The sequence below is a fragment of the Silene latifolia genome, chromosome Y, assembly GCF_048544455.1.
Source record: "Silene latifolia isolate original U9 population chromosome Y, ASM4854445v1, whole genome shotgun sequence".
In the NCBI taxonomy this organism is placed as follows: Eukaryota; Viridiplantae; Streptophyta; class Magnoliopsida; order Caryophyllales; family Caryophyllaceae; genus Silene; species Silene latifolia.
In genome coordinates, this window is record NC_133538.1 from 199758700 (window position 1) to 199786223 (window position 27524).

Consider the following 27524-nt stretch of genomic DNA (forward strand, 5'->3'; position numbering starts at 1 on the left):
TGGAGTCCCTAAGGACATAGTGTCTGACAGAGATGCGAGATTTATATCAAGGTTTTGGAAAGAGTTGCAGGAATCGCTGGGAACAACCTTGAAGATGAGTACAGCATTTCATCCTGCGACAGACGGACAGACTGAGAGAACAATCAAAACACTTGAGGATATGCTATGAGCTTGTGTGATGGATTTTGGTGGTAGCTGGGAACAGAGGTTGGACTTGATAGAGTTTTCTTACAACAACAGCTATCACACTAGTATTGGTATGGCACCGTTTGAGGCTTTGTATGGGAGGAGATGTAGGAGTCCTATTTGTTGGGACGATAGTGCTGAGGCAGTGGTTTTAGGACCAGAGATGGTACATGAGATGGTTGAACAGATTAAGATGATCAGGGAACGGATGAGAGCAGCTCAGGATAGGCAAAAGAGTTATGCAGATCTACATCGCCGGGATATAAAGTTTCAGGTTAGGGACAAGGTTCTTTTGAAAGTGTCTCCTATGCGTGGGGTTATGAGATTTGGGAAGAAAGGCAAGCTAAGTCAGAAGTTTATGGGGCCTTATGAGATCTTAGAGCGAGTTGGGGAAGTTGCATATCGTCTGGCTTTACCAGCTGCGCTAGAGAGAGTGCATAATGTGTTCCATGTATCGCAGCTGCGGAAGTATGTGAGTGATCCGTCACATGTGTTAGAGGCAGAGAACTTAGAGCTAGATGAGTCCTTATCATATCTTGAGGTGCCTAAGCAGATTCTTGACCGAAAGGTTAGGAAGACTAGGAGTGGTGAGACAGTTTTTCTTAAGATCCTTTGGTCTAACTACGAGACTGAGGAAGCTACATGGGAGCCAGAGGAAGCTATGAAAGAGCGTTACCCTTTTCTTTTTGATCAGGTATGTATGGTTACGGGGATGTAACCTTGTTTCTTTTAGGGGGGTAGGAGATGATCGCGAAGAGTTTTTAAGAGTTTTATACCCTTTTTGTATGTTGTGTCGGTATCTTTGTCGGGATGAGTTGAGTTAGTAACATGTTGTGTGGGTATGTTTGTCGGGATGAGTTGGGTTAGTAACATGTTTTATGTTGAGTTTTGTTTTGGTTGTTGAGTCGGAAGTGTTGAGGGAGTACCTTTGTTTAGTAGTGGTTTGAACTTCGGGGACAAAGTTCTTTTTATGGAGGGAAGAGTGTAATACTCCGTATTTATGAGTCTTTAGGTACTCTATCGAGTAGGCCTTACTCTGTCGAGTAAGGGTAAGTTGCGTTTTAAAATAGTTTCTGACCTGTTGGGTACTCGATCGAGTAACTAGGATACTCGATCGAGTAAGGGGGTACTCGATCGAGTACCTTAGATACTCGATCGAGTAGCCGGTTTACGGGGAGTTTTTCTCGGGTTTTGTTAATTATGCGATTAAGATATATAACCTTTTTCGTCATCATTCTAAACACTTTTGCAAAACCTAATTTCTTGTCAAAAGAGAAAGCAAATACGTTCATCATCTTAATCGCATTGTTAGCAAATCCCGGAGTTTGGAAGGTCGGTTTTCTTCGTTGGTTATACCGTTGAGATCCTTGCGTCGAGGGTAAGATCTATGTACCCTTTTTATTGTCTTTCCTTTAAGTTGGTTAAACCCTAATCTAGGGATTTGGAGGTTTTTGAGTAGTTTGTGATTTGGTAGCATTTGTATGTTGTATGATAGGAGGAGGTTTTGTAGAAGAAGCTTTTGATACGGTTTGTAGAGAGACCGTCGATAGTTGTGCTTTCGGGTAGGATTTCCTACTCGGTATTAGTCCCATAATGGGATGATTGTTGATGTGTTGAGATTGATTGTTTGATATAGTAATTGTTTTGTGACGGCTGTGATTGTGATTGTGATTGTTTGTCTATGGTTCTCGAGATGCGTTCTCGGCTGAGTGGAGTCACTTGCGGGAGTGGCTTCACGCCCTAGTTTCGCCCTTCGTGGAACCTGCCATGGAAGGGGATGTGCACATTAATGAGCAGGGTTATCGCTCGGTATGATGAGCGGGGCTTAGGTGGGAACGATTGCGGTCCCCCTGGCGGGTGGTCCGGTGGACGATCGGTGATTGAGATTGTTGGGATTGGTGTGATTGTATGTGTGTGTGACAGTTAAGCTGTCTGTTTATCTTATTGTTGATATATTGAGTTGTGTGATTAGTACTGACCCCGGTTGTTGTTTTGTAAAACCTGCGGTGATCCATTCGGGGATGGTGAGCGATAATTGAGCGAGTTTAAGTTGAGTCTTTGGGATAGTGGGATGTGCCACCGTCGACGATAGAAGTCTTCATTTGTAGTCTTTTAGTTTTATGACATTTCAGTATTTCAGTAGACAGTTGGTTTTAAGAACTTGTACCTGTATTTTGGGATTTGGTTTCAGTTGTACTTTTCACTAAAGTTATATCATTTAAGTTGTTTCGTTATTATCTTATGAATATCATGCCTCGGGTAACCGAGATGGTAGCATCCTTATACCTGAGTGGTCCTGGTAAGGCACTTGGAGTATGGGGGGTGTTACAGCACCTCACGAACATCACCATCAACCATCACAACACCAACACCAACAACAATCAATCATATTATCAATCGTACAACAATTACCACACAATCTTATAACAATTAAACAGTAAACCGAGTAGGAAAACCCTACCTTAGCACAAACTGCAATGAGACAATCAACAAGCTAGAAAGGCTCCTCCATGACTTCTGCACCTAAAAACAATCACATAATTCCAATTACCACATGCAAAAACCCCTATCCCCCAATCACAAATTAGGGCAAAACCATAAAAGACAAATTAATGAAACTCATGAAATCAGAGGCTTATCGACACAATCGACGCAAGGAAAGATAAACTAGACTCCCAACGATCCACGCACTTGAGAGAGAGATTTGGAGAGGATTAGAGTTACGTTATACTGTTTAGGTTTTGTTAAAATGATTAAAAACTGTAGATCCCGTTTTATATAGCTCTAATCCTTTGCAAATAAAACCGTGGAAATAACACCCGTCAGACCGGATACTCGGTCGAGTATAGATTATACTCGACCGAGTATCCTCTACTCGGTCGAGTATTCCCATACTCGGCCGAGTATTCCTGGGCAGTAAACTGTCCAGAAACACACGACACACTTACTCGGCCGAGTAAGCCATTTTCGGCTGAGTAACAGACTTGGAAAACCGTGGTATTACAGTCGTGTATTTCATGGAGGTTTTCATTAATTTGCACCATTGATTGCTAAAAATATAACTAGGTATTTCTATTTCAATTGTGTTTATGCCAATTGATGTAATTAGTATGAGTTAATGATTATTTTTTATGATTAGTACGTGTTTGATTGTTTACTATCATGGTAATTGTGTTTGTGTGTTTACGTATGTGTTTTTATCGTTAAATTTGCATAACGTATGTTGCTTATGCCTCGTTTTTGGGCATATGGCGCGCGGCTAGGGTTCCCAATGGAAACCCTTGTGGCGGCTTGGTGGGTGTTTATGAGAAGGCCTAGAGTCATAGCTAAACTAGTATAACCTTGAGATTATGGCTCAATGTTATAGCTGGGTTGGTACAACTCTGAGGTTGTGATAAAGTTATAAGTGAAGTTGTATAACTGTGAGATTATAGCTCAATGTTATAGCTGGGCTACTATAACTTAAGTCACATGTCGATGTTATAGCTAATGCTAATGTAACATTAGGCTAATGAAGTCAATGTTATAGCTAAAGCTAATACAACATTAGGTTAGGAGGTAAGGTTATTGTTAATGTTATAGCTGAAGTTACTATAACCTTGGTTGTTCATACTTGATTCATATGTTGTATGGTATGCAATGTGTTATATCCTTGCGGTTTCATTTGTTGAATGGTTACTCTTGTTCATATGTTGGTAGAAATGTCAGTTAAACTGTTCTTCTGAGTTGAGTCGTGAGGTGGTTCACGCATGTCGTGTGCAATCAGTTAAACTGTGCATTTATTTGTTGGCTGGTCAAATAGATGACGGTAGTATCAGTTAAATACTATCGGAATGAATCAAGAGCTGCTCTTTGGAGTTTTATTGGTCTATGTTCGGGGGTGGCCAGATTCGTCAGTTAAACGTTGTGGGTCCCCAGTGTCGTTCGATGTACAGTTAATGCATCGAGAGGTTTGGCCAGGTCTTAGGCATATAGGCAGTGGTGATACTCTATACATAGTACCGTGGAGTATTAGTTAAATACTTCACAACCGATGGTTCGTCAGTTAAACGTTCCATCTGCTAGATCATCAGTTAAATGTTCTAGCGACGTTCGCTCTATTTGCTATGCTTTATTGCTAGCTTTGTGCCTTATGTGCTGTGGATCTTGTCTACTTTAGTTTGTGAGTCATGGCCTAGTGGTTGCATATGGTCTAAGTTCATATAGTCTCAATCGTCTAGTGTTGATAATATCATGGGTAGTAAATCTGAGTTTGATTTTCATGAATATAGATGATCTCGCATGTTTACTGCTTTTGCAATTCAATTGTTAATGATTATTAGTTATATTCAATTGTTCTAAACATGACTGGGAGACCATCTAGTTACTCCCGGCTGATTGTCGACCCCTATTCTCAGTTTATTCAGATGATTTGTTGTTTGGATGATATCTTGCTGGTGAAGTACTGTGTGGCGAGATGAATAATGAATTAGGACTTTGCTTTATATTTTGAGAACCTTTGAATAATGTATTAGTTTGGTTTTGGTTTAGTAGCGAACCGGATTGGTCAGGTGTTTCCGCCACTTTGACCCTTTTATCATTGTTATACTCTGATAATTCATTTAATATATGTTTTCCCTTTATTTTATAATCCGGGTTGTTACAGTTGGTATCAGAGCGAACACGCTCGCAACTCTCGCGTAGTTAATGACTTAAAAAAATGACTTAGTAAACGAGTGAGAGTAAATGGGGTAGAAACAATTAAGGACGTTTTGTTTATGCCTTAAAGTTTCCCATCATTATTTTTTGTATTACATGTTTTGTTCATGTATCTGTTTGTTTACGTCTTAATGTTTATCGTTATTAATTGTATTAAATGTATAGTTAATGTATTGTGTTGTTTATGACTTGATGCTTTGTTTCGTTATTAATTGTGTTAAATGTGTTGTTCATGTATCTATTTGTATATCCTCTAATGTTTATCCTTATTAATTGCATTAGATGTGTTCTTCATGTATGACTTTTTCGAACATGCCTTGTTGATTTTAAAGTTGGCCAGTCTTTAAAATGTTCCTTCCATGTTACATATCTTGCGTTTGGTTATGTATATGTTTGTCAAAACTTTTAATCCTTGATAACCCGTGCCTTATTCTTATCGTACTTTCATCCTTTTGGATTATCTTGCACTGTCATCTCTGCTTGAGGTGATTTTTGAGGTTGATTACTTTATGATTTCTTGAGGCATCAAGTTAGGATAACGAGGAAGTTTATTTTGGGATTAGTGGCGGTTGAGATGAACTGTACTTTGGGAATAGAGGTTGTTATGACGATGAATACTTTGGGATTATAGGTGTTATATTCTTTTACGTGTTTGGGGCAATCCTTATTGATGATAAAGAGTGATAATATGTGGTAGAAGATATATGTGTGTGGTTTCATAGTTTCATTGGAAGTGAGAGACGTGAAAAGTGGATTTGTCTTATTGTATTATTTGGGAATGTTGAGACTTATGCTCTTAATGGTTAGATTATTGGATTTGTGCTAAGGGAAAGGTTATGCGAGTTATTTATGGATTGAAAGTAGAATGCTGGAATTGAATTGAATGTTATCGTGGAGTTTAGATTGAGTAAGTTTGTAATTTTGAGGACTATGCTCGTCTTTTATTGGAATGTTATATTCGAGGAGTAAGAATCTTTAATGGCAATCACAGAGTTATGAAGGAATTTATGATTTATCCATTAAGGATTTATTTTATGATCGTACCTTTTAAAGGATTGACTGAAAGAGACGAACTTTAATTTATGCACTTGTGAGATGTTAATGTTAACGTGTTCTAGCATTGACTTGTGAACGGCCATATTGACAATGATTATAATGAATCGTGGTGTTCATATTTTGAGGGTATAGAGATTTCTATGGATTGATTCATTATGTGTGATTAGATGGAGTTCTTGAGAGTTGAAGGTCTTGAGATTTAATGGTCTGAGGAATACAATGTTGGAGTTAGTGTCCTCTACAATAGTGCGTTTACATAATAAATCTCATTAAAGAAATATCATCAGATATTTAATTATTTGATCCTCGTCAGTTGATTAACGTAAATCGATTACGGTTGGCTGACTAGAGTTTGACGTTATTGTCGTGAGACGGCGGTGATCAACTGACCCCTTTCGGTCACACCTAAAGGAACGAACCCCAATAGACAACTAATTAATTGTATGAGATACAATTTATTTAGTCCCTTGATTTATAGACTAAAAGGTTAGTCGATTATTTTAGAGAGATTTGGAGTTGCGAACTCGAGGCACGGCAGCTATTATTTAATTATGCGATAATTGAATAATAAATTTTGGGAGACGGGTTTTAGTTAATTAATTGTTAATTCACTAAAATGGTACTAATTGATTAATGTGATTAATATTAGTACGTAAATAATATGTGTAGCGGTACACATATATTTATGGAGTGATTTAGACGAAATTAATTGGAAGCATTTAAACATGAAACGATGTTTAAATAAAATTTACACGTATTTGTGCGACAGATATAAGAACCAAAATGGACCCGTAAATGGGACATTGGACCGTGTAAATGAAGTTAGTGGATGATCACAATCATTTCACTTTACTTGTGATACTTTCATAAGTTATCTTATAATCATTTTTTGCATGTGATGTAAGATTGACAAAAATAAGATAAAATAACACTCCACTCACCCTCTCACCTATCTGGCCACCCCTTCCCATATAGACCAAGTTTTGTTCATTTTTCTATATCTTCACTTGTACATTTTGCATGTGATATCTTTCTTGGTCTTCCTCTCTCTAAAATTATTATACATCTTTACTAAGAAGTTAGTAATCAAATATTATTACTAAGAGTGTTAGTAATATTACAAATATTATCAAGGGAATAATTTTAACAAGTTTCTAGTAAAATACTTGTTAGATTTTTGGGTTGAGTTCTTGGGTGCAACTTGAAGGAGACTTTCTTTTTGAATATTTTTCAAGGAGGATCATCCATATCTTTTTAGCTCAAGAACAAACTAGATAGGTGATCTAGTTTGTGCCCATATTACCATAAAATCAATGTAAGGAAATTGTTTTTCCATAACTTTTATTTTTATGCTTTTATATTTGCATGCATGTTACATAGATCACTAAAATGATAAATTATGAGATAATTTAATATTTATTAGAGAGTCTAATATGGATCTATAATCTTTTAAGTGGTATCAGAGTTTAGGCTTTTAATTTGCATGTTGATTTTAAGCATATTAATAAATTATGAGATAATTTATAAAAACTCAAAAATTGTGTTAGAAGAGGTTTTAGCACGAAATTTTTGGGGCATGCACACCTACTGATCTCAAAAGATTTGTGGTAAAGTTTGTTGATTTATGAAGTTATTTTGCTATTTTTAATGATTTTTGGTAGAAAACCGAGTCAAACTGCCGTATTTTAGTTATAAATTGACTAAAAATAGTTAAGTGATGATTCGGGCCATGGAGTTTTTATGGTGTTTCATGCATGCTTTCTACTGATTGTATGCAAAATGTTGATGGTTTATTTGAAGTTTTGCATTTTTATTGATTTTATGAGATAAAAGTCGATAAAAGTGAAATAAATTAATCATAATTTTGAAACGTTTGTTCCTGTCCATGTTAAATTTATTTACATTTAAAAATATTATTTAAAAGTTAAAAGTAAAATTCAAAATATGTTTTCACCTTGTTTTGATGTTTATTGGTTTTAGTGGTAAAAAACCGATAAATATCGATCTTTTTCCTCAAAACTTTTATCCGGATTTTTGAGGCAATTTTTCTGATATTTTGGTGTTCTTGGGAGTATTCTAGAATACTCAAAATTTTTGTTTCAATTGTTTGGGTAATTTTTCAATTATTTTGGATTTTTACTTAAAAATTATGATTTTACCGATTAAATTAGCAAAATATCACCAAATCAAACTAATTATTCATCATAAAATTAGTGAGGACTAATTTTGAGGTCCAAAACAGTGTGGACAATTTGTTTGGACTTAAATGAGATTTAAGAGTTGATTATTGATTTTTACATGTTAAAAATCGATTAAATCCACAAACACCGAGATGGATACCAACGATTGATGGATTGGGCGATTTTGGCATCATTTTACAGCATTTTAAGCATATTTATTTAAGTTGAATGAATGATTGTCATTTATTTAAAGTATTTATCTTGTTGTACCTAGTATGGCCTAGTTTATTTTAATCGTTATTACCCGAAATGAATGGGAATATCGATTTGTTTGAAATTAAATACGATCTCGTATCATCGGTTTGTAATTAATTAATAGTTTTATTTATTTTATTAATTAATGTATAATAGGAATAGCTATGTAATTCAATTGTAATAGTTATTCTTACCCGCGTTTCCAAAAGACGGATTACATCGAGATGGAGTCTATTTTTGGAAGGTGTTCCAAATCCCACAAGAAGGAGCCACTTTTGGAATGAAGAAGCAAGGGACCAAGGAGTTGATTTCCGATATGTAATAGTTTAGTTTTTATTAACTAGGTGGCCATACTAGGATTTATTCATATGCTTACTTGTTTGCTTGTTTTTATTTTCGCGCATGCCAAAATCGCCATTCACATGCATTTTATTTTCGCGGTTGTCAATTCACGTCATTTACATTCACCGACTTAGTTCAATTATAGGGAATTTATGACTAAATTGACAAGATCTCTCACATAACTAAAATTGAGATTAGCCTTACCAATTAGTAACACCTATGAATCTCTTGTTCATTAGAGCCACGCTCGCCCAAGCGAGGTGTTCTCTTTTTACCTTGGGTAAGTAGGGTGGTAAACGGTTATCACACGCTAAAATTGGTTGGACTCAACGGGATATAAGACGGTCTTGTGTTCCGGGGCTAGTAGATGGATTTAAGGAAATTCGTCGACCAAGAGTTCTAGAGGTAGAATTAGTCAACGTGACTTACCGAATTTACACAATTATGGGATGTGTCGCCCAAGCGATGCTCATTTTTGTTTAAAATTTGGGTCTTGGAATCATTTATATAATTTAGTGGGAGATCATTATATAAATGCTAAAACTTGTTAAACATGTTTTCACAAGTAATTTTTAAAACAATGGATGTTAATTTTTCCTTTTTGTTGTAGCATTTTAATTCGCAATGGCAACTTCATCAACTCCATCGACTACTTCACTAGGCAAAGATTCGTGGCTAAGGTCCGTAATGGACAAATTTATCTTAAAAGATGACGGTAGTAACTTTCTTGAATGGGAATCCAACATCAAAAGTGCCGCGTTGTCCGACAATGTGCTCACTTACTTGACCGATGCTCCTCCCATCGAGCCTGGTCAAAGGGCTTCATCGGCGGTGCAGACCGCCTATGATGACCATGTAAGGATGTCGAATGATATCAAGAATGTGTTTATATGGTCTATGTCCCCAAAGCTCAAGCTATCATGCATTTCTTTAAATGCGTACGAGATATTCACTAGTATGATTACTATGTTTTCACAAACACCTAAAGTCCGTCAATACGATGCGGCGGCATGCTTCTTTGAAGCCAAGCTTGAGAGGGGCCAAAAGGTTGGTCCCCATGTACTCAAAATGGTCGAATATGTCGACATCCTAGAGCGTCTAGGGTGTAAGATTCCTAAGACTCTTGTGGTGGATCGTATCCTCCACTCACTTCCCACCAAGTTTGCCCACTTTAGGGTGAACTACAACATGAATGGCATGGATAAGAGTTATCATAAAATTCATGCACTCCTCACCCAAGCGGAGGGGGATATGAAAGCTAGTGGGAGTGACAAAGGGGATGTTTTAACCATGAAGTTAAAGAATATGTCCCTTGGAGTTAAGAAAGGAAAAGGGAAGGAAAAGTCCCAATTCAAGAAATCGTCAAAGAAACATGACAATGGAAAGGGGAAGGCCGTTGTGAATGGCAATCCCAAGGCAAAAAGTGTCAAACTCTCCGAGGCCGAATGTTTCCATTGTAATGGGAAGGGCTATTATAGGAGGAGTTGTCCCAAATACTTGGAGGATCTCAAAGAAGGGCGTGTGACGCCTATTGGTATGATTTCCTCTCTCTATGTGATAGACGTTAATTATGCTTGCACTTCCACTTGGGTACTTGATACCGGATGTGGCTCTCACCTTTGTAATCATTTGCAGGGTTTAAGGGATGTGCGAGCACTAGCAAAAGATGACGTGGATCTCCGCATGGGCAATGGAGCTAGAGTAGCGGCCGTTTCCGTGGGGACCGATGTGCTCACTTTAGCTAGTGGTCTAGAGTTGTATTTAAATAAGTGTTATTTTGTACCAACTTTAACCAAGAACATCATCTCCATTTCCGCGTTAGACGTGGAAGGCTTTTGTTTTATGATTAAGGACAATAGTTGTAATTTTTCATTAAATGATGTGGTTTATGGCAAGGCCATTTCAATTGGAGGCATTTATGTTTTCAATGATGTTAATGACGTTTACCATGTGGAAACTAAAAAGCTCAAAACGGGTGATCCAAACGAATCATACCTTTGGCATTGTCGTTTAGGCCACATAAACGAAAGATGCATTAAGAGACTTGCTTCATCAAAAGTGCTCAAACCATTTGGTTTCGAATCTTATGGTACATGCGAGTCTTGCCTTCTAGGCAAGATGACTCGTGTACCTTTTGTGGGAAAAGGGACACGAGCTAGTGAGGTTTTGGCTCTCATACATACGGATGTGTGTAGACCATTAACCATCACTGCTAGAGGAGGTTTTCACTACTTCATTACTTTTACTGATGACTTAAGTAGATATGGGTATATCTACTTAATGAAGAACAAGAGTGAAGCCTTTGACAAGTTCAAAGAATTTCAAAATGAAGTACAGAACCAATTGGATAAAAGGATTAAGACACTACGATCCGATCGTGGTGGTGAATACCTAAATTCCGAATTTGATTCACACCTGAAAGATTGTGGTATAGTATCACAATGGACTCCTCCTGGCACACCACAACTAAATGGTGTGGCCGAAAGGAGAAACCGAACTTTACTAGATATGGTTCGGTCTATGATGAGTCTAACTGAGCTTCCTAGTTCATTTTGGGGTTTTGCCCTCTTGTCTGCAATATTTTCACTAAATCGAAGCCCGACTAAAGCGGCCGATAAGACTCCATATGCGATATGGACAAGGAAAGTCCCTCATTTGTCATTCATGCGTATTTGGGGTTCCGAAGCGTACGTTAAGATCAAGTCTGACAATAAGCTTGCACCCAGGTCCGACAAATGTCTTTTTGTAGGATATCCAAGGGAAACACGTGGCTATTACTTCTACAATAAACACGAGAACAAAGTGTTTGTGGCTCGTGATGCTGTCTTCCTAGAAAAGGAGTTTTTTTCTAGGAGACAGAGTGGGAGAAAATTTGAACTTGAAGAAGTTCGAGAGCCACAAACTGAGAATGAGGTAGAGGAGAACATGGAGGATAACATTCCCTCTTCCTCCGAAACGGTAATTGTTCCTAGAAAGTCAAGTATGATTTCTAATCCACCTGGCTGCTACCTTGGCAACATCGAAGAGGATGGTGTTTTGTTACTTTTGGAAAGTGATGAACCCACTACCTACAAATCGGCCATGTCTAGTCCCGACTCCTCGCTTTGGCTAGAAGCCATGCGATCCGAAATGGATTCCATGTACGAGAACCAAGTATGGGACTTGGTGTTTACCTGAGGGAGTGCGACCCCTTCAGTGTAAATGGATATATAAAATTAAGCTCGGCATGGATAAACATGTGGATGTTTACAAAGCTAGATTGGTGGCAAAAGGTTTCACCCAAGTTCATGGTTTATACTATGATGAAACCTTCGCTCCAGTCACTATGCTTCGGTCCATTAGGATAATCTTAGCGGTTGCCGCATTTCATGATTATGAGATTTGGCAAATGGATGTCAAAACCGCCTTCTTGAATGGGGTTCTAGAAGAAGAGGTGTACATGATACAACCTGAAGGTTTTGTGGATACATCTAACCCTAAGAAGGTGTGTAAGCTTAAGAAGTCCATCTATGGTCTTAAGCAAGCATCTAGGAGTTGGAATCATCGCTTTGATCATGTCATTAAACAATATGGTTTCACTAGAAGTGTGAAAGAATCGTGTTTATACATGAAGTTTAGTGGGAGTAAGGTTGCATTCCTTGTCCTATATGTGGATGACATATTGCTCATCGGGAATGATGTTTCATCGCTCACTTTCGTAAAGGAGTGGCTAGGGAAACACTTCCAAATGAAGGACTTGGGAGAGGCACAACGAATCTTGGGTATCTGGATCTATAGGGACAGGTCCAAGAGGATACTAGCATTGAGTCAAGAAGCTTATATTGACAAAGATCTTGACCGGTTCAATATGAAAGACTTCAAGAGAGGATTTCTACCTATGGGCCAACGGATTACTTTGACCAAGTCACAGTCTCCCTCCACCCCTAAGGAAATTGAACACATGAAGACCGTCCCTTATGCTTCCGCTGTTGGGTCTATCATATATTCTATGATTTGCACTCGTCCCGACGTTGTGTATGCCTTGATCATGACAAGGCGTTATCAAGCCAAGCCTGGTGAGAGTCACTGGATAGCTGTAAAGAACATCCTTAAGTACTTGAGAAGGACTAAGGATTCGTTCTTAGTGTTTGGAGGAGAAACTGAGTTGCGTGTAAGAGGTTACACGGACGCAAGTTTCTAAACCGATCGGGATGATATAAAATCCCAATCCGGCTATGTGTTTATGCTAAATGGAGGAGCTGTTTGCTGGAAGAGCTTCAAGCAAAGCGTTACCGCGGATTCTACAACAGAGGCTGAGTACCTTGCAGCGTCTGAGGCTGCGAAGGAAGCTGTTTGGATTAGGCAATTCATGGAGGGACTAGGAGTAGTCCATTCCGCCAAAGATCCGATCACTCTATATTGTGATAACAGTGGAGCTATTTTTCAAGCCAAAGAGCCGAAGTCTAGTAACAAATCTAGACACATTGAAAGGAAATACCATGTAATTAGAGATTATGTGGAAAGGAAGGAAATTGACACTTGTAAGGTTGGGACAGATGATAATATTGCTGATCCTTTAACCAAGTCTTTATCAAAGGCTAAGCATGATGGTCATATCGTCGCAATGGGATTGAGACGAGTACCAGATTTTCTTTAGATTATAGATATGTAATAATTGGATAGTGTATCTCTTATTATATATATGATAATCACATTCATTGTTTTCGCATTCATTCTTTTATGAATCTTTTATTTAGTGTGACTAAATTTTTAAATACCTTGTTTATCTAAATAAGTTGTGGAGACAATGTTGAACAATATTCAAGTGAATAAGATGAACATTGTATTTTGTCCCTAGTCACTTTATGAGGTGACGTCTCGGAGTGACTAGATTGTGAGTCGATTGATGGTTGTTCAACACCATGAGGTCATACGTGATGACTAGTCGATTACATAGGCAGAGTGTGTGACACTTTGCTGGACAGTGACCATTTAGAGAATCCCTAAGTTCTATTATAGACGCCTGGTCGTGGCAGGGATCTCTAAGATATTCCTATGAGTCGATTCTTTTGACTGGAGATTATTATCTGAGCAAGTGCAGTTTCCGAGTGACTTTGGTCTTTGTCCTAAGTCGTGCCGTGAAAGGAGGCCAAATGGCATTTACTAGGTCATGGTAATCTGTATTGTGCAATAGGATAGATAGGGTAGACATGAATTGTCCACCCACGTTGGGTAACTATATCTCAAGGCCACTCGAGGAGTTAATGACTACAAATGCGTGGCCACGCTCGGAAGTAATCTGTGAGAGATTTTTCCGGTCAGGTAGTCACACTCCCGATCGAGAAAACCACTCGCGATATGTTCATGTTCAAGTGCGACCTGAAAAGACACCTTGCATTGAGTGGGAGATTAAAATAGACAATAGAATTGGTAGCGCACACCTTATATCGGACAAGTGGGAGATTGTTGGAGTTAGTGTCCTCCACAATAGTGCGTTTACATAATAAATCTCATTAAAGGAATATCATCAGATATTTAATTATTTGATTCTCGTCAGTTGATTAACGTAAATCGATAACGGTTGGCTGACTAGAGTTTGACGTTATTGTCGTGAGACGGCGGTGATCAACTGACCCCTTTCGGTCACACCTAAAGCAACGAACCCCAATAGACAACTAATTAATTGTATGAGATACAATTTATTTAGTCCCTTGATTTATAGACTAAAAGGTTAGTCGATTATTTTAGAGAGATTTTGAGTTGCAAACTCGAGGCACGACAGTTATTATTTAATTATGCGATAATTGAATAATAAATTTTGGTAGACAGGTTTTAGTTAATTAATTGTTAATTCACTAAAATTGTACTAATTGATTAATGTGATTAATATTAGTACGTAAATAATATGTGTAGCGGTACACGTATATTTATGGAGTGATTTAGACGAAATTAATTGGAAGCATTTAAACATGAAACGATGTTTAAATAAAATTTACATGTATTTGTGCGACAAATATAAGAACCAAAATGGACCCGTAAATGGGACATTGGACCGTGTAAATGATGTTAGTGGATGATCACAATCATTTAACTTTACTTGTGATACTTCCATAAGTTATCTTATAATCATTTTTTGCATGTGATGTAAGATTGACAAAAATAAGATAAAATAACACTCCACTCACCCTCTCACCTACCCGGCCACCCCTTCCCATATAGACCAAGTTTTGTTCATTTTTCTATATCTTCACTTGTACATTTTGCATGTGATATCTTTCTTGGTCTTCCTCTCTCTAAAATTATTATACATCTTTACTAAAAAGTTAGTAATAAAATATTATTACTAAGAGTGTTAGTAATATTACAAATATTATCAAGGGAATAATTTTAACAAGTTTCTAGTAAAATACTTGTTAGATTTTTGGGTTGAGTTCTTGGGTACAACTTGAAGGAGACTTTCTTTTTGAAGGTTTTTCAAGGAGGATTATCCATATCTTTTTAGCTCAAGAACAAACTAGGTAGGTGATCTAGTTTGTGCCCATATTACCATAAAATCAATGTAAGGAAATTGTTTTTCCTTAACTTTTATTTTTCTGCTTTTATATTTGCATGCATGTTACATAGATCACTAAAATGATAAATTATGAGATAATTTAATTTTTATTAGAGTCTAATATGGATCTATGATCATTCATATAGTGATTTCAAAGGGGCAATTATTTAGCGATTTGTTGGTCCTGAGGTATTTTACACTAGTAGAAAAAAGCTCTATCACGACGCAGTTATCGTGGCGTTTCTAATAGAAATGATGCGAAAAGCCCAATAAATAAATTGGCGGGAACACAATTTTTATCTATGTAGGAGGTCTATAGCGGTGATTTAAGTAAGAACCAAAGTGATAATTGAATTTTTTTATGGCTGTTTCAAATAGAAAACGCCACCATAAGTCAATTGTGGTGGTTATATTAACAACCGACGTTAAAAACGATCTAAAAGTTAATACTAAGTTGCAATTTTTTAGGCTAAAAAATCGCCATTATATGTTTTTATGTCGGTTTTTATTCACAACCGACTTTAATAGTAAAATAAAATAAAAATAAAGGGTGAACCCTTTAGAATTCTCACACACATATTTATTCCATCGTCTTCTTAATCTCCACATACACTGCCAAACATCAACCTCTTAACTCAATCATCAATTGCATTTTAACTCTGGCAACCGTCAATTTCCTATTCGACGAAACCTTATCTTTGGCGACGCTCAAATCACTTATTATCGCCGATAACCCCCTTGTTATCCCCGCCTCAAATCCACCCGACATCGTCACCGACATCCACCTTGTTATCGACGACAACAAGGTCGTGACCCACAATTATTTCATCGCAGTTCGTCAACTTCCAGTTCGCAACCAGGTATGATTTTTTTTTTTTTCAATTTTTTGGAAGTCATCGAAATTCGCATATGTTTTTCGAAGATTTGATTTCATTTATCACTCAGTTTTGATTTTCTATCGGTTTGGGTTTAGGGATTCAATTATTATTATAATTTTCGGATACAATTATTAAGTATTAGGGTAGGGCTTTCAATCAAATTTCAGCTAATTGGGAAATAATTCGGTTTCTACTGAGGTTAGTTGAATAAGGGAGATAAAAAATTTCATTTTCTTTCGCCTTGTTAATAGCCTCGAGTTTGAACCTTGAGAATGTGGTTTGAAAGTTCTGTCTCCGAATATCAAACTCACATGTTGCAAACTTATCATTGTAGAAATGACTATGCCGGGCTCGTGCAACTGCCTTGTAAATCTCTTGTAATTTTTCATCACAATTTTTGTCATTTTGAGGCTCAACTGCCTTATGTGTAGTTCATTCTATGCTTAATTAGTTACATTCGGATGTTGCTAATCAGGCTAGATCATTTTTTGTCAGTTTGTTTATGCTAACTTTTTTGGGTTTCATCTCAGTATCATAAGTTGGCCAAGATTTTGCCGAATTTGACAAGAATGCTAGTCGTTATCTTGCCAACACTTCGGTCAAATCTTGCCAAATTTACTTGTTAAACAACGGTTTCATGCATTTCTAGAATTGCTGATGGGGCTTTTCTTTGATTCGCTTATGTTGATTTGCTTTTGATAATTGAAGCTGGTTCTACCCTGACTTATACTGCAACATAGTATTTTTGTATATCGGTTTAATTGATTCTCAATGTGCAATTAGGGTGATGCATATAGCTTGTTAGTGTGCTACATATAGCTTAAAGAATGGAAGTGATTCACTAGAAATCCACATAAGTGATTTTCCTTTAGAATTTTACAATGCTAGTGTTGCAATGTTTGGTTTTTTGCAAGTATATGATTAACAATTAGTTCTACAGTCCTTAATGTTTGGTTTTGTCTTGCATTATTATCTTTAGCTTATCATAGTCATGTGTGTTGATTCTGATCTCATTTTAACAGTTCACTATGTAGTTCATCATTAACTGTATGTGAATTCTGTCTGATTTGAGAATAGTTATAAACAGAGTTCTCCTTTATCGCTTGCCATGGTTTTCATGATGAAACACTTTTGCTGCAGATTGTAAATGGGAATGTCTCGTATGTTGCCTTTCTTAGTTGGCCTTCACTGACAAAGGAATGAAAAAGCTTATAGAGTCATTTAAAGGTTATGAACATGCCTTATGTGAGGATTTTGTGATGGGAAATATAATAAACTAGATACATTTAGTATACATGGTAAAAAAAATTAATTTAAGCTTTCATCTCTCTGATTGTTCAAATCCTTAATGGTAGCACTAAAATGTACAACACTTGATGTAACTCATTGCTCATTAGTACAACTGATGTAAAATCTACTCGATTTTAGGGAATAGAACAGATCGTTGGACTGTTCGAATTGTGTAGTAAAATACGCAGCGGAATATTAAACTGTTTATTTGATTTTTATATGTTTTTGAACGAAATTTAAAATATATGACGTAATCACTCCCTCCTCCCTCGCAAGGAATTTGATTGTAACTCACGACTGGTTTTTCTGACTCTCACCTCTCAAGGATCAACCACACTCTAATCTCTCCCTCGCAATAAAGAAATAAGACTCTCAAAGCTCGCAAGCAATAAGCAACAAGAAAACTTGTATTAATCTCTAAACTTGAATGAATAAAACTAAATACAATGACCCTTATTTATACTAAGTAGACAACCGACCTCCCTTCTCTAAACTTCCCTAAAAACGTCCTAAACTGATTCGGAAATCCGACCCATATTGTGGCAAATTGCCTTATTACAATCTTGCTAAGATTAGGAAAGAAACTATAAGGAAATAACAATACTACCTTAAATTTATTAACTAGAATTAGGAAAGAAAAAATAAGGAAACTAATAATCCTAAACACAAGTTCAACTCTTACCATAACACAACTTGCCATATTTCAATAAAACAACAACAACCCTAATGCCGACTGAAAAGCGATTTGCTCATCTGCATCTAGGGCATTAATTTCCTTGATTATGGCTCGTTCTTCTTCATCAAAATCACCAAAAAAACATAATAAAAGTAGTAGTAGTAATGATTCAGTGAAAGGAAGTGACAGGAGGATTGGGTGTGACAAGAAAAAGGGGCCAGAAGAAGATGCAGTTTTACGTACAAAACCCATGCATTAAGTTAACTCAATCCCTGGTTTGTCCTTTGAGGATGAGTATAATCCAGATGACAACATACAATGGGTGACAAAGAGGGGTAAAAAGACAGGTAAACATTCCATAGTAGTTGAGACAGAAGAGAGTAGTGATGAGAATAGTGAGACTGCTGTGGAGGATTTGCTGCAATTCACAACAGAAGATGTAAGTGAAGAAATTGCTTACTGGAATTAGGCTGTTTACTGCTTTGTTCTTGGAGCAATCCCTCCTTGGGAGGTTTTGCAGGGGTATGTGCATAGAATTTGGGGACGTCATGGTATTGACAAGATTTCCTTTTTGCCAAATGGTATTTTTTTGGTAAGATTTAAGGAGATGAAGGATAAGGAGGAGGTTTTGAATGCAGGATATCATATGTTTGATAACAAGCCGCTGATTGTTAAGCCCTGGTAGGAGGATGTTGATCTTTTGAAGGAAGAAGTGAAAGTTGTTCCTGCGTGGATTCGTATGCATGGCCTGCCTCTCAAGTTTTGGGGTGCGTGTTTACCTTCCATTGCTGGACTTGTTGGCCCTTATGTGAAGTCTGATGCTGTAACTATGGAGAAAACTAGATTGGGATTTGCTAGGACAATGATTGAATTGAAGGTTGGGCAAGCGTTCCCTTCCTCAGTTAAATTTTGAGATGAGAATGGAAAGATTGTCCAGCTGAAAATTGAATATGAATGGAAACCAATCTTGTGTGAAAAATGCAAAGGATTAGGGCATGAAAGTAAGAATTACAGAAAAGATCAGTACAAGAATACTCAGTCCAGGCCTAGTGTCAAAAGAGTTTGGAGACCTATTCCTAAGGCCAATGTGAGTAGACCTATTATATCTGATAAAGAGTTCCCTGCTCTGACTGCTGTGACAACCCCTCGTCTGCTTGAAACTTCAACTCCAGAGCCAGTTGCTGCTATAAGTTCCCCTGTATCAGCACCTGCACCCCTTGATGCTGCAGACCCCCTTGATGCTGCTAATGCTGTTGACAGCAGTCAGGTGGAAGATGTTACAGATGAGGAAAATGGAAATTTGGAAAATCAGGTAGTGGATATTGGTGACCCTAATAATAATATTAATATTAATGAATAATATAGGGTTCTAGAATGTTCGTGGCATGAATAGTGTGAATAAACAAAAAATAGTTAAAAGTTTTATTCAGAATAATGAAGCTTGTTTATTTGGTTTATTAGAAACAAAAATAAATGGTGTTAATGTAGGAAATATAGCTCATAGTATGCCGGAGGGGTGGAGTGTCACAACCAATTGCAGCTTGCATAAAGGGGGAAGGGTCTGGTTACTATAGCGTCCAAATATTTTTGAAGTGCATATTATTCAATATGATCCTTAATTTATTCATTCCAAAATCATTATTAAAGCAACTAAGAAAGTTTTCTTCCTCACTATGGTATATGCATTTTATGAGGGCTCTGAGAGACTGGATTTATGGGATAAGTTGAGGTCTTTTGCTAGTCACTGTGCTGGTCCTTGGGCTTTGGTTGGTGACTTCAACACTGTCATTTCCTCTGATGAGAGATTGGGAGCTGCTTCTAAACAAGAGGACATGGATGCTTTTATTGACTATTTGTCTGATTGTGGTATGATTGATATACCTGCAACTGGAGCTTTCTTCACTTGGACAAATAAGGAGGAATCTAACCACAGGAAATATAGTAGACTAGATAGATTTTTGGTCAACCAAGAATGGATAGATGAGTTCCCAGATATGAATGCTCATTTCCATCCTGAGGGGCTGATGAACCATACTCCTTGTATTGTCAGGAATATTAGATTGGATGAGAGGAGATCTACTAGTTTCAAATACTTTAACAAGTGGAGTGGCTCTCCTGCTTTCCTTGAGACTGTAAAGAACATATGGAGTCAACATATAAATGGTACAAAGATGTTTGGGGTGGTTAAGAAATTGAAAGCTCTCAAGGGTGATCTCAAAAGACTTAGTAAAGATTGCTTCTCTGATGTAGAACTCAAAGCCAGCCAAGCTATTATTAACCTTGAGAATATTCAGTTGCAGCTCCAGGATAATTATGACAAACCTGACCTTATTGCTCTAGAATTGAAGGTTCTTGATGAGGTGAAGTACTGGTCTAAAGCAAGGGACAATTTCTTACAGCAGAAAGCAAAGACTCAATGGCTAGATGAGGGAGACAGCAATACAACCTATTTCCATAATGTCATTAAGAAACGTTGCCTGAGAAATAAGATTGTACAGATTGAAGATCAGACTGGCAAACTATACACTGATACAGTCAGTATTCAGGAAGCGTTCTTGAATTTCTATCAGGGTTTGCTGGGTAGCCAGAAAGGGACTGAACGGGTGAGAAGTGAAGTGCTGCAAACTAGCCCCTATTGCAATGAGAATCATGCTATTTCCTTATTAGCTCCTGTCTTTAAGGAGGAAATTAAAGGGGTAGTGTTCTCTATTCCTATAGACAAAGCACCAGGGCCTGATGGTTACACCAGTGGCTTCTTCGGGGAATCCTGGGACATTGTTGGGGAGGAAGTTTGTGAAGCTATAATGGACTTCTTTGCTACTGGTAACCTTCTCACTCATATAAATGCTACCAACATCACTCTTATTCCAAAATGTGACAGACCTACTGCAGTTAGCCTCTTCAGACCAATAGCTTGTTGTAATCTGGTTTACAAAGTGATTTCAAAATTGTTGTGCAATAGATTAGCTCTGGTTTTACCTGATATTATACATGAGAACCAAGGAGCATTTATTAAAGGCAGGTCTATCATTGAAAATGTCCTTATCTGCCAGGATATTATCCATTTATATGCAAGGAAAGCTGTCACCCCAAGATGCATGTTCAAAATTGACTTGCAAAAAGCCTATGATACGGTTGAATGGGATTTTGTTGAACAGATGCTTCATGGTCTAAAGTTTCCATCTCATTTTATTCAGCTGGTGATGCAATGTGTAAGGTCTACCTCCTTTACTTTGTCTCTGAATGGGAATAACTTTGGTTATTTTAAAGGACAAAGGGATCTGAGGTAGAGAGACCCTATCTCTCCACTTTTGTTCACTATCTATATATAGTATCTAACTAGACTGATCAAATTTGCCACTGAGAGATGGCCATTCCAATATCATCCTCTTTGCAAGAATCTGAAGCTCACTCATCTCATGTTCGCAGATGATTTGCTCCTTTTCTGCAAGGGTAAGCCTCAGTCTATTTGGCTTCTCATGAGAGCTTTCTCCTCATTCTCTAAGGCTTCTGGCTTGGCTATGAATAATGCTAAGTCTGAAATTTTCTTTAATGGAGTTACTGAAGACATTAGAGAAGGTATTAAACTGGTGACTGGTTTCAGGGAAGGCACCATGCCCTTCAGGTACCTGGGAGTGCCTATTAAGGCTGGTAGGCTTACAAAGTTGGAATGCTCTACATTAACTGAAAAGATGGTAGCTAGGATTAGAGGATTGGGAGCAAAAAAGATTTCTTATGCTGGCAGGATTACTCTCATCAATGCTATTCTCAATACTCTTCAGAATTATTGGGCTCAAATATTCATTATTCCTAAGAGCATCATCAACCATATTATGGCTATTTGCAGGAACTATCTGTGGGATGGATTCCCTGACTACCACAGGGTTCCTCTTGTAGCCTGGGATAAGGTTACATTGCATAAAAAGGAAGGTGGGCTGGGGATTAAGAAAGCTGATGTCTGGAATATTGCCACAATGGGCAAGTTGGTTAACTGGATCTATTACAAAGTTGATAGACTGTGGATCAAATGGATTAATGATGTGTATATCAAGAATCAAGACTGGCATAACTACTCACCTCCTAATGACTCAACTTGGGTATGGAAGAATATTTGTAAAGTGAAAGATAAGCTCAAAAATGGGTATACTTACAGCATCTGGACCATGAGTCCTAAAGGATACTCTATCAAGGGTGGATATGATTGGCTTTCTTCTGCTCATGTTACCCCTGACTGGACTGCTCTTGTGTGGAACAATTGGAACATCCTAAAACACTCTATGACTACCTGGCTCAGGATGCAGGATGGAATGAATGTGAAGAGTAAATTATTTAGGTTTGGTTGTTGTGCAGATGATCTGTGTATATTGTGTCAAAGGCAGCCTGAAACTGTGGAGCATCTGTTCACAACCTGTGAGTATACTGTCAGCGTTCAGGCCCATCTGGTGCAGTGGTATGGTGGCTCGTTCCCTACTGTGAACAACTTGATTGCAGACAGCAGGAATAGTATGCTGTGGAAGATCAAGGTTGCCATGTTCAATGCCTTTAATTATTCTATTTGGTATCAAAGAAATAGTGCCAGGATTAATGACTGGTTGTTGAGACCTGAGATAGTTACTGCTCGAATAGAGGAGGATATTAGGAGAAGAGTTAAACTGAAATGCAGGGCAGTTGATGACCAGACTGTCCTCATTTGGCTGCATAGTATGGGAGTGATATGATTTGCTTGTAATGGGATTCGATCCCAGTACCTCTTGTAATTATTTGTTTTGTTATGATATATAATATACTCACATTACACCAAAAAAAATAATCCTAAACACCTCAATCAGCACCGACCTTGAACCTCCTTGGTTGGCGTGTTGACTTAGACGGACTCCAACCCGTCACCCTTGCTTCTCCATGCTATCATATTCACGATACTTGAGCCCATTTTGAAACCTTCAGAAATGTGAGTTACATTTCGACTAATTAAGACTTCATTTTCATTTTCTTCAAGTGCTCCTGCATCATTCTCCCCTTCTTTTTGAGAATTTGACCTCAAATTTTCGTCATCTAAGTACGGTGACAAATCTCGAACATTGCATGTCGCACTTACACCTCCATACTCACTCGGCAATTCTAACTTGTAGGCATTAGTCCCATAGCTTTCAAGTATCTTGAATGGTCCATCGGCTCTTGGCATCAATTTATTCTTCCTCCTAGATGGAAAATGTTCCTTCCTTAAGTGTAACCATACTAAGTCTCCAACTTTGAAAACAGGTTGCTTACGATGTTTATTTGCTTTCTCCTTGTATCTAGCATTGGCTTTCTCGATTTGTGCTTTAACTTGCTCACAAACTCGAAGAAATGTAGCTTGTCTTTCCTTTGCTTCGAAACTCATCACATCCTTCTTTGGTATAGGAACCAAATCAATAGGAAGATACGGATTCACCCCATAAACAATTTCAAATGGTGATCTTCCCGTGGTCATTGACGGCGTTTGGTTGTATGCAAACTCAGCATGAGCTAACTTAACATCCCAATCTTTCGTACTCTTGCTAACCAAACCTCGTAACAAGCTTCCCAAAGTTCTATTAGTCACCTCGGTTTGTCCATCTGTTTGTGGATGATGAGAAGTACTAAATAATAACTTCGTTCCAACCAATCTCCATAATGTCTTCCAAAAGTAGCTTAAGAACTTAACATCTCGATCCGACACTATAGTAAGTGGAATACCATGTAATCGAACAATCTCTTTGTAATAAAGTTCAGCAATATTGGTAGCATCATCGGTTTTATGACATAGGATGAAATGTGCCATCTTTAAAAATCGATCCACAACAACCATAATCGAATCCTTTCCTCTTTGAGTTCTAGGTAAACCAAGTATAAATTCCATAATTACCTCATTCCACGGTTGTGTAGGTACGGGTAGGGGCGTATAAAGTCCCTTATTGAACGTACTCTTTGCCTTTTGACACACCACACATTTAGCCACGATCTCTTGCACATCTTTGCTCATCTTTGGCCAATAAAAATGCTCACTCAAAATATCATTAGTCTTGTTTACTCCAAAGTGTCCAGCTATTGCACCACCATGAGCTTCACGAATAAAAAGCTCTCGAATTGAACCGTTGGGAATACATAATCGATTGCCCTTAAATAGATAACCGTCTTGAACAGTATATAACCCCGTTGGCTCAATAATCTCCTTAGCGAAATCTGGATCAGTTTTGTACAACTCTTTGATATGTTCAAACCCAAGCATTCTCGCATCTAACTCGATCAATAAAGTATGTCTTCGAGACAACGCATCAGGAACAACATTATAAGCTCCCGTCTTATACCTTGATAAGAAAGTAAAAGATTGTAGAAACTCAACCCATTTGGCATGTCTTGGATTTAACTTTTGTTCCCCATGAATATTCTTCAATGCTTCATGATCCGAATGTAACACAAATGGTTTAGGTCGCAAATAATGACCCGAATGATCCAGTGCTCTCACAATTGCATAGAACTCCTTATCATAAGTAGAGTAATTCAATCGCGCACCACCCAACTTTTCACTAAAGTAAGCTACTGGCCGTTTATCTTGCACCAAAACAGCCCCAATCCCAACTCCACTCGCATCACACTCAACTTCGAATAATTTATCAAAATTAGGAAGTGTTAAAATAGGTACGGAGCTTAGTTTAGATTTTACCTCTTCGAATGCCTTCTCTGCACTAGGAGTCCATACAAATTCACCCTTCTTCGTCAACTCGGTTATAGGCGCCATGATTGTACTGAAATATTGAATAAATCTTCAATAAAATGAAGCCAAACCATGGAAACTACGAACCTCAGTTGTTGATCTAGGAACCGGCCATGCCTTGATTGCCTCCACCTTGGACGGATCCATGCTCACACCATTCTCACCAACAATATAACCTATAAACACCACGCTTGATACCATAAACGTGAACTTCTCCATCTTGCCATATAGTTTCTGTTTTCGTAGCATTTTAAAAACTTCACGGAGATGTTCAATATGTTCCTCCTTGCTATTGCTATAAATAAGAAGATCATCGAGATATACCACCACAAACTTGTTTAAGAATGTACAGCACAAGGACTCAAACTTTCTTGAACATAACCCCTATCAACTAATTCTTGCACTTGCCTTTGTAATTCTTTTGCTTCTTCGGGATTACAATGATAGGCTGGTTTATTTGGTAATTGAGCTCCTGGAATTAACTCAATTTGATGTTCAATACCTCTTAAAGGAGGTAATCCAACCGGTAATTCTTCGGGAAATACATCGCAACACTCTTTTAATAGCCCTTGAACTTCACGACTGCTTCCTTCACCATTGGCTTCTAATTCACAAACCATAAGAACATAGGCTTGTTCTCCACGAGCTAGAACCTCTTCAACTTCACGAGCTTTCATAAATAAGCTCCCCTTCTTTGATTTCAGCTCCTTGATTTTATTAGCTGATAAAGGCTTCAAATTGAATGTTGTTTTACCCTTGGTCACGCTATATATGTTAGTTCTTCCATCATGTTCAACCTTTTGATCAAACTGCCATGGTCGTACCAATAGAATATGGCACGCACTCATAGGAATCACGTCGCACCAAATATCATCATTATAAGGTCCCAAGCTCAAAGAAACTAATGCTTGCTTCCTTACTTGTATTCCATTGTCCCCATTCAACCAATGCAATTTATATGGCTTATTATGATTCTTGGTTTGTAATTTCAGCTCATCAACTAACTTCTTTGACACAACATTGGTACATGATCCACTATCAATGATTAGATTGCAAATTTTAGAATGTACCTTGCAACGAGTGTGAAATATTTGCCCCCTTTGTTCAGCTTCAATCGGAGTTGTTTCCACATGAAGATTACGAATTACCAAACACTCCTCTTCACTTAATGGATCAACATCATAGGCGACACCTTCTTCTTCGTCCTCTTCAATATCAGACAGTTCTGTGGACTGTTCGGTTTGAACGATTGCTGGAACTATGTTGCGCAATTCTTGAGCGGTGAGTGCTCGCTTTTGTGGACATTCATTAGCTATGTGACCATATACTTGGCATTTAAAACAACGCCTTAATGAACAACCCTTAGGCTCCACGACACCCTTACCCATGTCCTTTACTTCTTCTGTCACAACTTCCTTTTGCTTACTTGTTGTTGATTTAGAATAAGAACTCGAACCAGAACTTGCTCCTCTTGAATAAGTATATGATTTATTTGCTTTGTCTTGCTTTTCAAATTTTAGAGCCAAACGACATACATCATCAAATCCATTGTAAATCTGAACCTCCACTTTTGACGCAAGTGACGGTATTAGACCCTTGATGAATCTTGCAACTCTAAGCTCTTCCTTTTCTTCAAGATCACAAACAATCATCATCTTTCAGAATTCTTTAATGTACTCGGCCACAGACTGATTTTCTTGTGATAAAGATTGAAATTTTAGGTAATTTTCTTGCTCATAATCTCTTGGTAAGAATCTCCTCATAAGATGCTTCTTAAGTTTCTCCCAAGTATCAATCTTGCTCTTCTTATCTCGCTTTCTCTGCTTTTTCAGGTTTTCATACCACAATGATGCATATTTAGTGAGTTTTAGAATAGCTACCTTGAATTGCTTATGCTCATCCTATTCCTTGTACTCGAAAACTCGTTCAGCTTGCCCAATCCAATCCAAAAACTTTTCGGGATCCAAATCTCCATTGAAATCAGGTATGTCAAGTTTTAGACCTCGATCATCATCGTTTTTGTTCTCCTTTTTGGACTTAGAAACCGCATCATCAAGATATGATCCACGAGACTTACTAGGACTTGGACTTCGGTCTCTACCTCGTCCAATTGGAAGGTTCTTCATCATATATTTTAGCTCGGCCATAGCTTGTTTCATCTCGTCTAACTGTTCTTGAAGTGTGCTTGAACCATCACCGGTAGCTTTGCTGGAATCGTCCTCTCCAGACATCCTTACTTCCCAAGATTAACTTGTTAAGAAACAAATTAATAACCTTGCTCTGATACCATATTGATGTAAAATATGGTCAATTTTAAGGAATAGAACAGACCGTTAGACTGTTCAAATTGTGTAGTAAAATGCGCAGCGGAATATTAAACTGTTTATTTGATTTTTATATGTTTTTGAACGAAATTTAAAAGATATGACGTGATCACTCCCTCCTCCCTCGAAAGGAATTTGATTGTAACTCACGACTGGTTTTTGTGACTCTCACCTCGCAAGGATCAACCACACTCTAATCTCTCCCTCGCAAGAAAGAAATAAGACTCTCAAAGCTCGCAAGCAATAAGCAACAAGAAAACTTGTATTAATCTCTAAACTTGAATGAATAAAACTGAATACAATGACCTTATTTATACTAAGTAGACAACCGACTTCCCTTCCCTAAACTTCCCTAAAAACGTCCTAACAATCTT

At 37.7% G+C, this 27524-nt stretch overlaps 1 protein-coding gene across 1 annotated transcript; it reads right to left on the reverse strand.

The window, feature by feature from the left end:
- Positions 1–24877: 24877 nt before the first annotated feature.
- Positions 24878–26481, reverse strand: LOC141629817 (uncharacterized). The gene is made up of 2 exons (XM_074442757.1): positions 25177–26481; positions 24878–25060 (listed from the first exon to the last, which is right to left on the reverse strand). The coding sequence occupies exons 1-2, from the start codon at positions 26479–26481 to the stop codon at positions 24878–24880; spliced, it is 1488 nt and encodes a 495-aa protein (XP_074298858.1).
- Positions 26482–27524: the final 1043 nt, after the last annotated feature.